The 14,114-nt window shown below is 63.8% G+C and overlaps 2 protein-coding genes across 2 annotated transcripts; both read left to right on the forward strand.

Moving 5' to 3' along the window:
• Window positions 1-2,503: 2,503 nt before the first annotated feature.
• CHLRE_05g237950v5 (uncharacterized protein) lies at window positions 2,504-10,932 on the forward strand. Its single transcript, XM_043062300.1, has 6 exons — window positions 2,504-2,871; window positions 3,183-3,255; window positions 3,687-3,757; window positions 4,110-4,359; window positions 4,708-8,099; window positions 8,466-10,932. Exons 1-6 carry the CDS (start codon window positions 2,809-2,811, stop codon window positions 9,102-9,104), a joined length of 4,488 nt encoding a protein of 1,495 aa, XP_042924864.1. The 5' UTR covers window positions 2,504-2,808; the 3' UTR covers window positions 9,105-10,932.
• Window positions 10,933-10,983: 51 nt separating this feature from the next.
• Window positions 10,984-14,111, forward strand: CHLRE_05g238000v5 (uncharacterized protein). The gene is made up of 3 exons (XM_043062301.1): window positions 10,984-11,314; window positions 11,409-12,118; window positions 12,238-14,111. Exons 1-3 carry the CDS (start codon window positions 11,069-11,071, stop codon window positions 13,106-13,108), a joined length of 1,827 nt encoding a protein of 608 aa, XP_042924865.1. The 5' UTR covers window positions 10,984-11,068; the 3' UTR covers window positions 13,109-14,111.
• The last annotated feature ends 3 nt before the right edge of the window (window positions 14,112-14,114 follow it).

The following is a 14,114-nucleotide window of genomic DNA, read 5'->3' on the forward strand; positions in this document are numbered from 1 at the left end:
TGATTTGACTCGTCCTTACGGCAGAAGGGACCCGGGTACGAATCCGGATAAAAGCCCAATTATGCAAAAGGCGAAAGATTGGTGCGAAACCCACGAATGATAGGTAATTGCTCTTAGTGGCAATTGCGGGCTTATGCCCGCTGCAACCTAGACAGGTCGTGGTGCAGAAGTCCGATTTAGTGGCGAGGTCCAAGGTTCAAGACAAGGCTCAAGATCCAAGGCTCAAGGAGGAGCGCCATGGCTCCTCGGTTTGCACGAACTGGCAGTGCTCCACTACTATAACGCGGCGTTTCCCTAGCTCGATATGCTAGGTGTGCAGGCTCGGATGTAGTGGACTTTGAAGAGCGGCCTAGGACTTGGAGGTTGTAGTTTCGGAGGTTGTGACTCTTTCGTGGTGAGGCGTCAGCGTGAGGGGGGCGGGCCCTCTCGCCCTAGTCACCTTGCCCCGTTAATCCATGCCAGGCCCTATGGGCCGGCGTTGTAATTATTATTATTATTATGCGGAAGGAGCGGCACCACTGACCATGCAAGGGCACAGTAGAGCATTTATACCAGTTGCGCACCACAAGGCCTTGATGAGGTTCCGCCTATGCTGCTGGCCGCTTACTGCCAACCGCGCCTATGGACGACCTAGGGAGGAGAGGATTTGCCCGCTATGTGTTGCAAATGAAGTCGAAGATGAGAATCATGTGCTCATGCGGTGTACGGCCTACGACCAGTTGCGTTTGGGTAGCGAGATCAATTTTACAGGCGGAATGCAGGCCGTCATGCAGAATGCGGACCCAGCCAGGTTAGCCGCGTTACTAGATTCCATTTGGGAGCACAGGAGCATAAGCACCCCCATTCGGGGACCAAACTAGCTGCATATATAAGTGTTGCAGGCGTTATAAGGGCCCCCCGGCCCGGGCCTAGGTTTCTACAAGGACAGGAATGCACGTCGTGCTCACCACCTTGTAACCACACACAACAAGTATGCCACCTCAGGATGCCACTCCGTCAGGCATGGGGATGTAGGCGTGGCTGGTGTGTAACACACAATCGCACAACGTGTTCTTGTTTCCCTATTACACAGGCCGATCTGTTTCTAAGAGGAAGATTACTGGGAGCAAAAGGAAGGGAGGCGGAGGAGGGCTGTAGCAGGATATTCGGCAAAAGCCACATCAGATGCCCCAGGGCGTGTTCCACAGGGTTAAAGCCGTATGTGTTGTAGACTTCCGTGTTCCGCCCACAAGGGCGAAGAGGTGTAGTGGCATGCAACACACTACGTAGCCATAAGTCTCGGAGTGCATCCGGGTTGCGTAGCCACGCAGAAACAGCTTAGGGCCAACAGTACTGCCACTGCAGACGTACCGTACACCAGGAAGCCCCAGACGGGGTATAGCAGGATGAAGGGAAATGGAATTTGGGTTGCCTGGAGTGCCCGCAGCGGGTACCCGACCCATATCCTGCCAATCAACGCAAGCTGCTGTGCGCTGGTGCGAATGACCCGATCACTCAGGCCGCCCCATGCAACTGAACCATCACACACAAGCGCGGCGTACAAAAGCACACCGCGCCGCAAGTCAGGCCGCGCACCCCATCCAAGAGGCAAGAGGCACCTCAGGACCACCTCTGTCCGTACGGCGTTCGTGCGTGGGTCGACACCAAAATCACTACTGGCGCAAACCACGCGTGGCATACTTCACTACTGGTCGACCAAACCAACCCGGCTATGTCCGGGAGATGAGGTAGACGGAGGTAGACGCGGCCGGCGTTTGACTGGAGACGTGGCGTGGGCTCAGGAAGAATCACTTTTCTTGTCTCGCATGAGTGATCCGCAGAACCGTTGGACGGGATGTCAGTCGTGTCACGCCACAGCAAGGGACCAGACATGCCGTACGGTAACACCCCGATTGATCGCCACTACGCGCTGTGGCGTGCGTGCAGGGCACTGTCTGACCCATAGGTGGCTACAAAGCAGCTAGGACAAGGTGCTGTGGGGCTGCACAGGTTTGCGAGCAGACCCAAAGCAGCTATGACTGGGTGCTGTGGGGCCGCCCAGCTCCTTGGTAGGGCCGTGGCACAGGAACTCCTGGCCTGTCAATGACGAGTGGTGTGGAAACGAATGCGTACGTAGACCAGAGCGGATGGCGGAGTGGGCTTGCAGGCGGCACGAGAGTAGGCTGTTCTGGCCGCAAAGGCAGTGCAAGGGCTGTGCAACACCCAGCTTCCCCGTAACCATAACCTCGTGGCATGCTGAATTACTCGGCGACGGTTTAAGCACACAGTGTGAATCGTGAGCAGGCGCTCTTTCGCTGCAGCGCGGCCGCATTGATGCCCCCGAAACCGTGACGTTCGCAACGGCACGTGTGACGACACTGATGGTTCTGCCATGCTTCAGATGCAATTTCTACAGGACAGAAACCACCTGCAGCTGCGCCCGCCTGTGCCACTTCGCTGGCCCGCATGTCCATATCTTGTTTGTGGACGACGCTTTCACTTTCACAGGAGCCAAGGACACGTTCTTATTTATGGTCAAATTGTGCTATTACTGCCGGTCTATGTCCTGCCTGTTGCTCGGGCAGCGCGGCAGCTGGGCTCAGGGATGAACGCTCATCAAGAACATAGCGCCGTCTCGTTTCCTTACATTCCTATTCATCTCCTGCTTCACGCTATCACATATAACTACGTCTAGCAATAACTATAACACAGCAACGACGCTACACTCGGAACAAGTCATGTCACCGCGTCCGCCCTTACAAGTTCCCACTTCGATGCGAGCATAAGTGGTCAGGTATAGCTGCTGGTATAGGGCGCTGCTGGGCGGAAATGGAGCCACCTCACGCAGCTTCGTCGCCGAGGGGCCCTGGAGAGGGCCGGCCTGGACGCGAGGTAAGCAAGGGTAATTACCGTACACATCCCTTCTATATGAAGGTTGATTCTGGGTGAATGTGCTGGGTGGGCCAGAGCCTGGAAACTGCGAAGGATTCCTGTGCGAAGGCGAGTGGTGACCGCACAAGCGCCACGCGAACTGCGACGCCAGAGGCCGCAGATTATAATATTGCAGCGTACGGGGCGTCTGGCGCGGGGTTCGTTGTGCTCGAGTCGTGGTGCGCTGAGGTAGCCTCAGAGCCCGCATGAGCCCCGGCCTTGAATTCGCTGTCTCTTTGCCTCCCCTCGCCCGCGCCCTCGCCAAAACGCAGGGCAACTACAAGGACTTGAAAGTTCGCACATACAGAGAAGAATCACGTACACCGAGACGAAGCGCAGACGCTGGTGAGCACGTAGCAGAAGCGGCATTTTAGGTTGGGCTGGTCCGCCTCTAGTCCTACCTCCGCGGCAAGCCCCACACCTGCAGCTGTGTGTTTGGGCTACAGCGAGCTCGTGATTTATACCTCGATAAGGTGATTGCGGCGTCTAACCGCTCAGCTCTCGCCCCGGGCAAGCCCTCGCGCGAAGCCCCCCCCCCCCAGCTTTCGCTTTGCGGGAAGGTTGCGGCTGGGGAATACGCACTTTCTCAGATCATTGAAGCTGGTTGGGGTCTGCAACGAGAGGCCGCTGCCCCTGTTTCCCGCGAAAAAAGGCGCCGATGGTTCGCCACCGCTTCGCTTGACAGCGCTCGTGCCTGGAGCACCGTTGACTGTTGGCTATGGTGACCTCGCAAATGTCACAAATGCCGCATTCCACTTTCTACATCCTGCCCGCAGGTGGCCACAGCCCTTGGTTGTGGCGAAATTCTTTCAGCGGGCAACCTCCTCAGCACTACCCCGACAGCCCGGTGAGTTCTGGCATGATAGTGAGCTCAGCGCCAGCAAGCATGCATTGATGGATACTGCGACTGGGCAGACGGGTGGGCGGGCTCGCCTACCCTAGCTCCTCGGTTTGCGCGGCAACTCCTTGACGAGACGGGGGGAGGCTGTGGGCTGGGGAAAAGGGAGGGGCGGTGCTCAAGGAGGGCACGTGTAGTAGCCGGTTTATCCGCGGTCTTGTTAATCCGCGCACATCGTTTGTGCAGTGAATTTGCTGACTCCGAGCCGGGCGTTGCGGCAGGAGTTCCAGAGCCTGCCTAAACCGCCTCCCTGCTTCAAGCCCGACCCTTCCTTGCCCTCACCTCTCCCTTATCCCCACAGAAGTCCGCTTACACGTCCTATTCCGGTGCCAATAGTGGCTGCTGCCCCTCGTCGCCGGTCTCGCTGCCCATCCACGCGGCGCCCTTAGGCGTGGGCGTCGGCGCCACTGCGGTTCCTGTAGCTATGGCCTATGCCGCCCCGCCGCCGCCCACTGGCTACGTGATGTTCCCGGTGGTGCTGTCGGGCGCTCCGGACAGCCCGCGCGGCGGCCTCACCCCGCTCATGGGCAGCCCCGTCGGCACGCCCACGGGTGAGCAGAGGTTGGGGGCTGATCGGAGCGATCAGGGAAGGGGAGGTGAGGGGGTCTGGTGAGCGGCGTGGCGGCGGCGACCGGATGATGGGTGGGATTTAAGTTTGATGGAAAGGCGCGGGCAGGTAGGTCACAACAGGTAGATTGCGATGGAGATCATGGCAGAAAAGCACATTTGATCTCTCCGTGGGCTGTTACAAGCAGTACGGGCATTGGCTGGCGCCACGGAGCTCTTACCAAGTACTCCCGTTTGTTGTCGAGGACCAGTTCAGCAAGCTGTGTTTTTTCTGCCTCCTGGCTTTGCCTCACTCGCCGCGTATCTCGTCTCATTCCCTTACGCCCTCGCAGCGATGATGTTTCCCCAGACGCCGTTTGCACAGCACGCGCCCGGCGGGCCCTTTGGCCCGCCGCCGCCGCCTGGCGCCCCGGGCGGCCCTCCCATCCTGCGGTCGGGATCCGTGTCCGGCGCGCCTCCTGGGCATGACGGTAACATGCAGCAGCAATCGAGCGGCCCGCAAGGCCCGCACGGCTCAGCCGCCTATTTCCACCCGCTCTTCAACGGCTTTAATGCATTTGGCGGACCCGGCGGAGGCGGTGCCCCTGGGCCGATGCAGATGGGGCCGGGCGGATGCCCGGGCAGCCCCTACGGCCCTGCGCCGGTGGTGAAGCAGCAGCGCTGCTCAGGCCCCGGCGACAAGGGCCGGACGTACCAGCCCTCGCCCCTCAAGCCTGGTCCGCGCAAGTCGTCCGGAAACGGCGGCACCAGCAGCAACAGCAGCGTGAACGGCTACGTGCCTGGCGGGCCCGGCACCGGTAGCAGTACCGGCGGTGTTGGCTACGGTGGAGCGGGTGGCGGCGGTGGCGGTGCTGCGAACCAATCCATCCTCGCACGCGTGGCCGGCGCGATTGCCGCCAATGGCCCGGCCGCAAACGGCGGCCGGGCGGGTGGCCGGCAGCAGCATCAGTCGCAGCAGCACTACGTTGCCAGCGCCTCTGGTGGCGTGTACGGTGCTCCTGGCCACGGCAGCGTCAGCAACGGCGGCAGTGGCTACGGCAGCGGCTTGCCTTCCAACCACAGCAGCTACCAGGACGTACGGCAGGCGGGCGAGGCAGCGTCGGCGGCTGCCTCGGCCAACATGCCCGCAGCCGTCATGACGGACCTGGGTGACGTGGATGACGTGTCGCCGATGGCGCCGCCAGGGCAGCCGCCGGCGCCAGTGTCGCCCGACCCGTCCATGCCGCCCGTTGTGCCGCTGTCTTACAGCGCCGGCTCTTCCGCCGCCCGCTCCAGCCACTCGACCGGCTCGGGCGGCTCCGCCACTTCGGCCACCGGCGCCGGAGCACGCGGCCCCTCCACGCTAGACCCGACCACTGCCGCCGCGGCGGCCGCCGTGGTGGCGGCCGCCGCTGCCGCCGTGAGCAACATGGCCGCTGCTGCCGCGGCCTCGTCGCGCGGCCCGACGCCCCGCACCTCGTACAACGGCGTCAGTGCGCTCACCACCACCACGCCGCCCCGCACCTCGTACGCCGGCGAGGCGCTGACGCCGCCGCCGCGCACCTCGTACACGGGCGCCCCGCACGGCGCCACCTCCGTCACCACCATGTCCGCCCGCACCTCCTGCTCCGGCATCGCGCTGCCCTCCATGGCGGCGGCGCTGAGCGCCGCCGTTGGTGCCGTCGGCGGCCCCCTCTCCGACGACAGCTCCTCTGCCGGCATTGGCGGCGGCCACAGCATGCCTGGCGGCCTGGACGCGGTGGACCTCGCCGCGGGCGTGGGCATCTCCAGCGGCGACGTCGACATCCCGGCGTATGCCGCTGATGGCGGGTACGGCGCGTCGCACATGGCGGGGGCGGCTCCGACGGCCTGGGGCTTCTACGACCTGGCGGCGGCGGCCGCCGCCGGCGGCATCGGCTCGCCGCAGATGTGGCCGCGCGCGATGTACGGCGTGCACACCGGCGCCCAGCCGCAGATGATGATGATGGCGGCGGCGCCGGCGGGCGGCCACCAGCCGGCGCTGCTGCAGGCGGCCATGCTGCAGCAGCTGGCGGCGGCGGCCAACGTGCCCCACCATGCTGCCGGCGGCACGGTGTACCAGATGAACGGTATGGGCGGCATGGCCACCATGCAGCCCGCGGCGCTGGTCGCCGTGGACGGCCACGACTACCACGCCATGAGCACGGACCCGCTGGTGGCGCAGCTGCAGGCGCAGCTGGGCGCCGCCGGCGCCAACGCCAACATTCTGGCGGCGCATCAAAACCTGCGCGCGGCGGCGGCGGCCGTGGCGGCGGACATGCAGCACCAGCAGCACATGCAGCTGCAGGCGGCGTCGCTGCTGGGCGGCGGCATGCACGGCCTACAGCACCACCAACAGCACCACGCGGCTGCTGCGGCGGCGGGCCACATGAACTCGCTGCACTCGGCGCAGTTGGGCGCGGCGCCGGGCGGCGGCATGGGCGGGCTGATGCCCGTCGGCGCCGTCGGGCTGCCCGGCGGCGGCCGCCAGCGCCGCAGCGGCGGCAGCGCCAGCGGCATGGGCAGCGGCGGCGGTGGCGGCAGCGGCATCGGCAGCCAGGAGCGCGCGGCCGGCCCGGTGGACGCCAACGGCCTGCGCCTTAACGCGCGCCAGCGCCGCACGCTGCGCCGCGCGCGCGAGCGCGCCATGAAGGGCCTGCTCGAGGTGGGCAAGTTGTTGGTGGCGAGGACCATCGGGCCCGACGGCGTTGAGACCGGCGGCGACCCCGGCAGCGGCAGCGGCGCCGACGGCGCCTATGACGACTCGGAGGACCTGGACGCCGCCGAGGAGGAGGACGAGGAGCTGGCGGCAGCTGTGGCCGCCGCCACCGGCGAGGAGGCGGAGTTGCTGCGCCTGCAGCTGGCGCAGCTGCGCGCCGCGGACGAGGCAGAGCAGCGGCAGCAGCAGGTCGCCGCGGCGGCCGCCGGCGCCGCGATGGCGACGCCGGAGCAGAAGCCCTCCCGGCGCGCGTTCGTGCCACCGGCGGCGGTGGAGGCAGCCTTCAGCGGCAGCAGCGCCGCCGCGTCTGCGTCGGCGTCCAGCCGCACGCTGTCGCCGGCGGTGACACTGTCGGGCGGCAGCGGCAACCCGCCGCTGGCTGTGTCGGCGGCCGTGCCCAGCTTCGCTGTCGCTGACCCCGCGACCGCAGCCGCCGACGCCGGCCGTGACGAGCGGGATGTGCAGCGGCTGCTGGCGTCGCACGTGGGCGCGACCGGTGCCGCGGGCGCCAACGGTGGCGGCAGCGGCGCCGGCGGCGTCGCGCCCGGCGGCCGCCGCTCTCAGAGCGGCAGCTCCAACGCCAGCAGTGTGTGTGAGGCCCCCAGCACCTCTTCCGCCGGCGGCGCCGCGCTCAGCACGCCCGCCTCCTCCGGCAAGGCCTCGCCGCTCTCCACCGCCGACAGCCCCGCCGTCGCGGCCTCCGCTGGCGCCTCCCCTGCGCCGGCCATCGGCCGCAGCGGCACCTCCGCGAAGGCCTCGCCCGCGGCCGTGAACGGGCGCTCGCCGCCTGACGCGGTCCCCAGCTCCTGCAGTGGCGGCGCCGCGGCGCCGGCGCCGGGCAACGGCGCCAGCGGCGCCGCGAGCACCAGCAGCCAGGCGGCGCTGGCGGCAGCGCTGGCGAGCGGCAGCGCTGCGCCGTCTGACGTGGACATTGCGGTCCTCATTGCGCAGCTGAACGCCAAGAAAGAGGAGGGCCTGGTGGACGACAAGCTCATGCGTGACCTGGAGGTGAGCGGGGAGCCGGGGACGGTATGTGGCACAGGCACATCGGATACCAAACCAAACCTCATGCAATGGAGCGAGGAGGAGAGTGTGGCCTATGCTTGACAACGGAGTGGCACGCGACAACAGTCCCCATTCCCGAAATGCACCGAGTTCCCAGTTTCCCAGCAAACCATCCCGCAAACCGGTATAACGAAGGCGATGAGCTGGGGATTTGGCAGAGCCGTGTAGGCTGATATCGCAGGGGCTTGGAGGCAGACCTGGGCGTGGCTTATGTTTTCGGCGCGGCGTGGCTGTGTACGAGAGCATGCTCGTGTGCGCCTTGCCACCTGTCTCTCATCGTGCCGGCTGGTGTGTCCCGTGCGCCTGCAGATTATCAACAACCTCATCGGCGCTCTGAAGACCACCACGGGCCCCACCGCGGCCGTGCCCCCGCCCAGCTACAACGCCCAGGGCCGCAAGGCCGCGACCGGCGGGCACCACCATCACCACCACCACCACCATCACCACGGCCACAGCAACAGCCACGGTGGCGGCCAACACCGCGAGCAGCAGCAACAGCAGCACATGGCCGCTGCGGCCGCTGCCGCCGCCGCCGCCGCCGCGAACCCCTACAACGCTGCCGCTGGCCTCGGCCCTGCCGGCAACCCCTATGCGGGCTCGGCCGGCATGGTGGGCGGCGCGGGCGGCTACCATGCTGCTGCCGCTGCGGCGGCCGCCGGCATGCACGGCCTGCACGGCGGCAGCCTGGCCGGCCTGGGCGGCGGCGCGGCTGGCATGGTGGGTGGCATGATGCCACACCAGCACCAACACCAACAGCAGCATATGGGTGGCATGGTCAGCATAGGCGGGCGCCACCCGGCGGCCGCCGCGGCCATGACGCCCGCGGCGATCGCGGCGTCGCATTACCTGGCCGGTATGGGCATGCAGCAGCAGCAACAGCAGCAGCAGTACCAGCAGCAGCAACAGCAGTCGTACCCGCAGAAGCGTGGCTATGCAGTCGGCTACTGAAATACAGGAGGAGATGCGGGGGCCGACGCCGCCTCACGGCGATGAGGGCTGCTGTTGGAAGGCATGTGAGAGGGTCATCGGGGGCGGCGGGCAGCAGCCAAGAGTTCCTGCTAGGTATGTCGCAGCGACGCTGCTGAGGCTGTTCGTGCGTAGTCAAGTCGTATAAAGCAACACGCGTGATTGCGAGCCCGTCTGTACACAATCCCAGTCGTGTTTTTATCATCGTATTCACACACATGAGTGGGCAGGGCGCCGGGGCAGGCGCTTTCTCCTGCATGGGGCTCTGTGTGTGTGTATGTACGTGTAGTGTGTGTGCCTTGCATTGAAGGTTCTGAAGTCGTGCAGCGAGCGGCAGACGCGGGCACACGCGGCGCGTGGGAGCTGAGCACCACTGCAGAAGAGCCGACGTGCTGCACATTTAAACCGCTAGACCCCTGAGACTGGCCTGGTCCTGCCGCCGCTCCTGTTTTGTTTGTTTGGCCTTTGTGTTTCCGCTTAAAGGTTGGTGCATGCATGGGCGCTGTCAGCGCAAGCACCAAGCATCCTCACAGTGTCATCACATGCCAGGTTGTGGAGGTGTGTAGAGAGGAGATGAGAGAATCGCGCCATGTGGCGCCGATTGCCGACACAGGTGTGGGTTGGGGTGCGTGGGAGGCGAGCGTGCCCACTATGGGCATGGAGAACGGGGAAGGGCGTTTGGGGCGATTGTGGGCGCGCAATGAGTCATGGACACGAGGCAACTTACAACCCCGGCGGCAAGTGCGATGCTTGCCGCATAGAGATTGGCGGGCGAGCCGCACAGGGTCTGAGTAGCACAAGAAATTCCTGAATTCGGCAGCCCCGCTGCGGAGTGCGCAGCGGTGGCAGTGCAGGGCAGGCGCGGCAGATAGTTACATTGATGGACACGCGTATTAAAAAACCAGCCTGCCGGCCCCGCAAGGAGGCTGGCGTGGCTGCCTCAGCAGGAGGGAAATCACCAAATGACGTACTGTGTGACCTTTTTTGGGTCGCTGCGACATAAGCTTTAGGCCATGGACTGGAATGGATCGTGTCGGTGCAGGAGGTCGAGAGATTGGCCACAGTCGTGGCGAGGTGCAGGAGGACAAGAGAGAAAGCGCATGGACGCAATGCGCGGTGGTTAAACGGCTGTTAAGGTCGGCCCTAAGCTGCGAAGGACAGAAGACCGACTGCGGTAGTACGGAGCTCGAGCCCGAGCTTTCGGTATTTACCCATGGTGTGCGTGGGGACTGTGTGGTGCGAGGATCGCAGATTGGATGGCATGGGTGTCGCGGGTCGCCAGCGGCATGCACAGTGCGGGGGCGTATGCAGCAATGGACAGCCTTTTGAAGAGGGTTGGCACTCGTTGCTCTATGAGCGTACATACATAACTTCGGGCGAATAGCCGAGGTCTGGCGGGGGCTTGCCTTCAGGGCGGGCTCTTGGAGGTGGCGTCCTATGGACGGGTTGGGAACATTGATGTGATATGACGTTATGTGGGCCCGAGGACGCGCTTGTCGATATGTAAGTGAGGGGTGGCACTGCGATGAACAGGCACTGACACGTAGGGTTGAGTAGTAGGGTCGTAGACATCAGTTCGGCGGTATAGGTGCAGTCGTGACGGCGCCTGCGGCCGCTACTCAATGTCACGGACGTCCCAGGATAGGGTTAGAGCTAGGAGCGCATGTTTTTGGGGTGTAGGCGCAAGCGGCTGGGGGTTCATGCATGGAGCTGGTCACACGTGGATGCCCGACTGATCAGTGCGGAGTGAGCCTGTAGGTAAGCCTACACGTGACTCGGATGCACGCAAGGCTTGTAACTTTACAAAACTATCGGCCACAGAGACTTTCCCAAGCAAGCGCTGACGGGGTGCCCATGCACGAGGTAGGGCAAGAGCAGTTAGCTGGAACCGCGAGCCCTTGGTTGGCATGCCTGTCGCCTTCTGAGAAGTTAATGGGCATAACAAGATGTCAAATAATAACACGCCAGCGGCTCCACCTGGAAACAGGCATCTCATCAAGCGCATTTCGGAGCTCTTTGAGAAACAGCAAGATGCAGACTGCCGCATAGTGTTTGTGCTGGACCGCACAGCAATTGCTGAGGCCGGCTCCTCGCAAAGCAGTCCTCCAACATCCGCGGAATGCGCAGGCGTTGGCTCGCTGTTAGCGCACTCTTGGGTGCTGCGATACGCCAGCGACGACTTTGCAACAAAGGTCCGTGGCTCGGGTTGGGCTTACCGAACCTGTCGTGCTATCCGAAATTGTGCCCTTTCCTTTACCGGCCCGACGTTTCACACGCCCCCCTCAGATGGTATGGGAAGCCAGGAGCACCGAGCCGCCCGCCAAGCGGCAGAGAGCGGAGCCGACTGCTGGCACGTCCGCTGCGCCGCAGCCGCTCCCGGAGTTGCGCGTAACGGTGAGCACCGCGGACGACGTGCCCTGCGCCATCGCGGCCATCAAATTTGCCTACACGGGCCTGTTGGAGGCGCGCAGCATCACAGAGGCGCTGCAGGTGCGGTGGCAGGCGGACGCAATGGGCATCCAGGGCTGCGTGGAGGCGTGCCTGCAGGCGATCAAGGAGAAGCTGCAGGCAGCGCCGACCACTGCTGGCGCTGCTGGCGCTAACGGCGCTAACGGCGCTAACGGCGGTGCAGCCGGGTCCTCGGGAGCCGCGGCAACTGCTGCTCCTGATGGTGGCGGCGCCGGTGGCGGTGGCGGGCCCAGCAGCGCCGGCGGCGCAGCATCGGGCTTGTCGGAGCTGCCGGCGGTGGAGTTGTACCGCTGCCCAGGGCTGTGGCCGGACGCGCAGAATCACCCTGACTTTGCTGCCTTCACGGATCTGCGGGCGGAGGCCAAGCGGCAGCTGGTGGCGCACTTCGGGGACGCGCTGTCAGTGTTGAACAACGAGCAGCTGTACTTTCAAATGCGTGCGCTACCGGCGTTGGGGCTGGAGGCTCTACTGGAGTCGGACGACTTTGGCACCGACAGCGAAAGCAGCGTGCTGGCGCTGCTGGCCGCGTGAGTGGAGCCCCAATGAGCGGGGGCTGTGGGTGACCTTTCAGGGGCGTGTTCCGACGGCACACGCAGGCCCGATGGGAAAAGCTCCTTCGCTTACGTATGTAGTTTGTTGCCTGCAGGTGGATGGCTGCCAAGTACGACAGTACGGACGCCGAAATGCGGCAGCGGCTGTGCAACCTGATCCGGCTGGTGCAGTGCAGCCAGACGTACCTCAGCCTGGTCGTGCCCGCCCTGGCTTTGGCCCACCACGACCACCGGGACAGCCAGGCCGGCTGGTTTCCCATTGAGCCGGCGCAGGCCAACTGGTTCACGCTTTACGCGAACGCATCTGGCGCCATGAAGGAGGCTCTGTGGAAACACCGCCCTCAGAGCGGTGGTGTACCGGACGCCTGGTTGAGCCAGCAGCCGCGGCGGCAATGTTTGCCGAAGGATGGGCGTGTCTACAAATTGAGCTGTAGCCGCGATGAGCTTGCGGCGGTGTTCGGCGGCCTTGAGCGGGAGCAGCGGGGCTGGGTCGGCATGCGTGTAAAGGGCACGCCGATTATGGAAAGGTCCCTTCACGCCATGGGGGTGCCGTGGCGTGTCCTCATCAGCCATATTCAAGGCAAGGGCACCGCTGGGCTGTATGTCAAGCCCATGATGCCTAGTGTCGCTTTCGGTGAGGGCATTGCACACCTGGAAAAACTGATGGCTGGCAAGCCGGCGCTGATGCCACAAATGTGCGTTACGCTACAGCGCGTCAACGGACTGCGGCGCCAGATCTTTTCGATTGACAACAAGCTCGGGTCCTTCGGGCGCACTCGGGGACACTCCAGTATGTTGGTACTCGCTCCTGAGCCCGCGGAGGCGCAGGCGCTGCAGGGGCAGCAGGGGCAGCGGGCACGTGGGGAGGCGGCTGTGGAGGCGCAGTGGGTGGGGTACCTGGCGGACGGCAACATCCACGGTACCATCACCTTGCTGCCATCCAGTGCACAAGGCGCAGCGGCTTAGGCTGTCTGTGCGCGGTCCAACCTGGCATGGCTGTGCGTAGATTGCATGTGTCTCTGGGATTCGAGTAAGTTACGGTAGATGACACGGAATCAGGGAGTGAAATGGTGGCATGATTTGAAGCACCGGGCCAGGATGGAAAAGCGTCGTAGTGTGGCTGGCATGTTGCTGCAGTCGGTATGCAGCAGGCAGGCGGCGGATGCTGCCAGGTTGTTGATTGGGAGAAGTGCTGTCGATTCATCAGGTGACAGTCGCGGTGGGCTTCAGAACAGTGACATGCATGAAGCAAGCAGGGCTTGGTAGCATAGTGGGTTGCTGAAGGACTGGGCAGAGCGGCGTGTATGCCACGAGCATGCGTGTACGTGATCGGCTGACTGGCACTAGGAGCTTAGAGCGTGCTACCGTGACAGGTGTTGGACTCTGCAACGAGCGTTAGCCTTGCACGGCATATGGAGAGGCGGCGGCGGGTGTAAGCGAACTCACATTTTATCCAAGAAACCGCACATATCAAATTGAGCGCGGACGTGGGACTGGGGTCCTCACTGCGCCGTAATGTTACCAAGGCTCCGTGTACCGTATGGTCGGCGGGCGCATTGCTATGGCGTGTTAGAGGGCTGCGATGGCGTCTTAGAGACTTGCTATGGCGCCTTAGAGACTTGCTATGGCTTAATGTGCTCTTGGAAGGGCTATCAGGAGGTGCCTGCACGAGGTGTCCGAGAAGGCTGAACAGGGGTAGGTGGGGGTGCGTTCAGTGTGGAGCTGGCTGGCAAAGCTGGAGGCATCTGGTGGGTTGCATTGGACCTGCAATTCGGGCCCATGCTGGGTCATAGTGTCGCTAGGCTCGGTGCGCTGCATGGCGGCGTTGTGTCGCAGAGAAATCGCCCAATGAGGTGACGCAGAGGCATAGATTTGATGCTCGGCTAGGGATTCGTTTTGTACATTCACGCTCCGCATCCAGGGTGGAAGCAGGTTCGTGGAAGCGCTTCATCTGTAAATGATTAAAACCCAA

The sequence above is a fragment of the Chlamydomonas reinhardtii genome, chromosome 5, assembly GCF_000002595.2.
Source record: "Chlamydomonas reinhardtii strain CC-503 cw92 mt+ chromosome 5, whole genome shotgun sequence".
NCBI classification, from domain to species: domain Eukaryota; kingdom Viridiplantae; phylum Chlorophyta; class Chlorophyceae; order Chlamydomonadales; family Chlamydomonadaceae; genus Chlamydomonas; species Chlamydomonas reinhardtii.

Coding starts and splice junctions, on each gene's coding strand:
- CHLRE_05g237950v5 (XM_043062300.1), top strand. CDS start 2,809: ATGGAGCCACCTCACGCAGCTTCGTCGCCGAGGGGCCCTGGAGAGGGC. Junction 4,360..4,707: donor CCCCGTCGGCACGCCCACGG/GTGAGCAGAGGT, acceptor ACGCCCTCGCAG/CGATGATGTTTCCCCAGACG. Junction 8,100..8,465: donor AGCTCATGCGTGACCTGGAG/GTGAGCGGGGAG, acceptor GTGCGCCTGCAG/ATTATCAACAACCTCATCGG.
- CHLRE_05g238000v5 (XM_043062301.1), top strand. CDS start 11,069: ATGTCAAATAATAACACGCCAGCGGCTCCACCTGGAAACAGGCATCTC. Junction 11,315..11,408: donor GCGACGACTTTGCAACAAAG/GTCCGTGGCTCG, acceptor CGCCCCCCTCAG/ATGGTATGGGAAGCCAGGAG. Junction 12,119..12,237: donor GTGCTGGCGCTGCTGGCCGC/GTGAGTGGAGCC, acceptor TGTTGCCTGCAG/GTGGATGGCTGCCAAGTACG.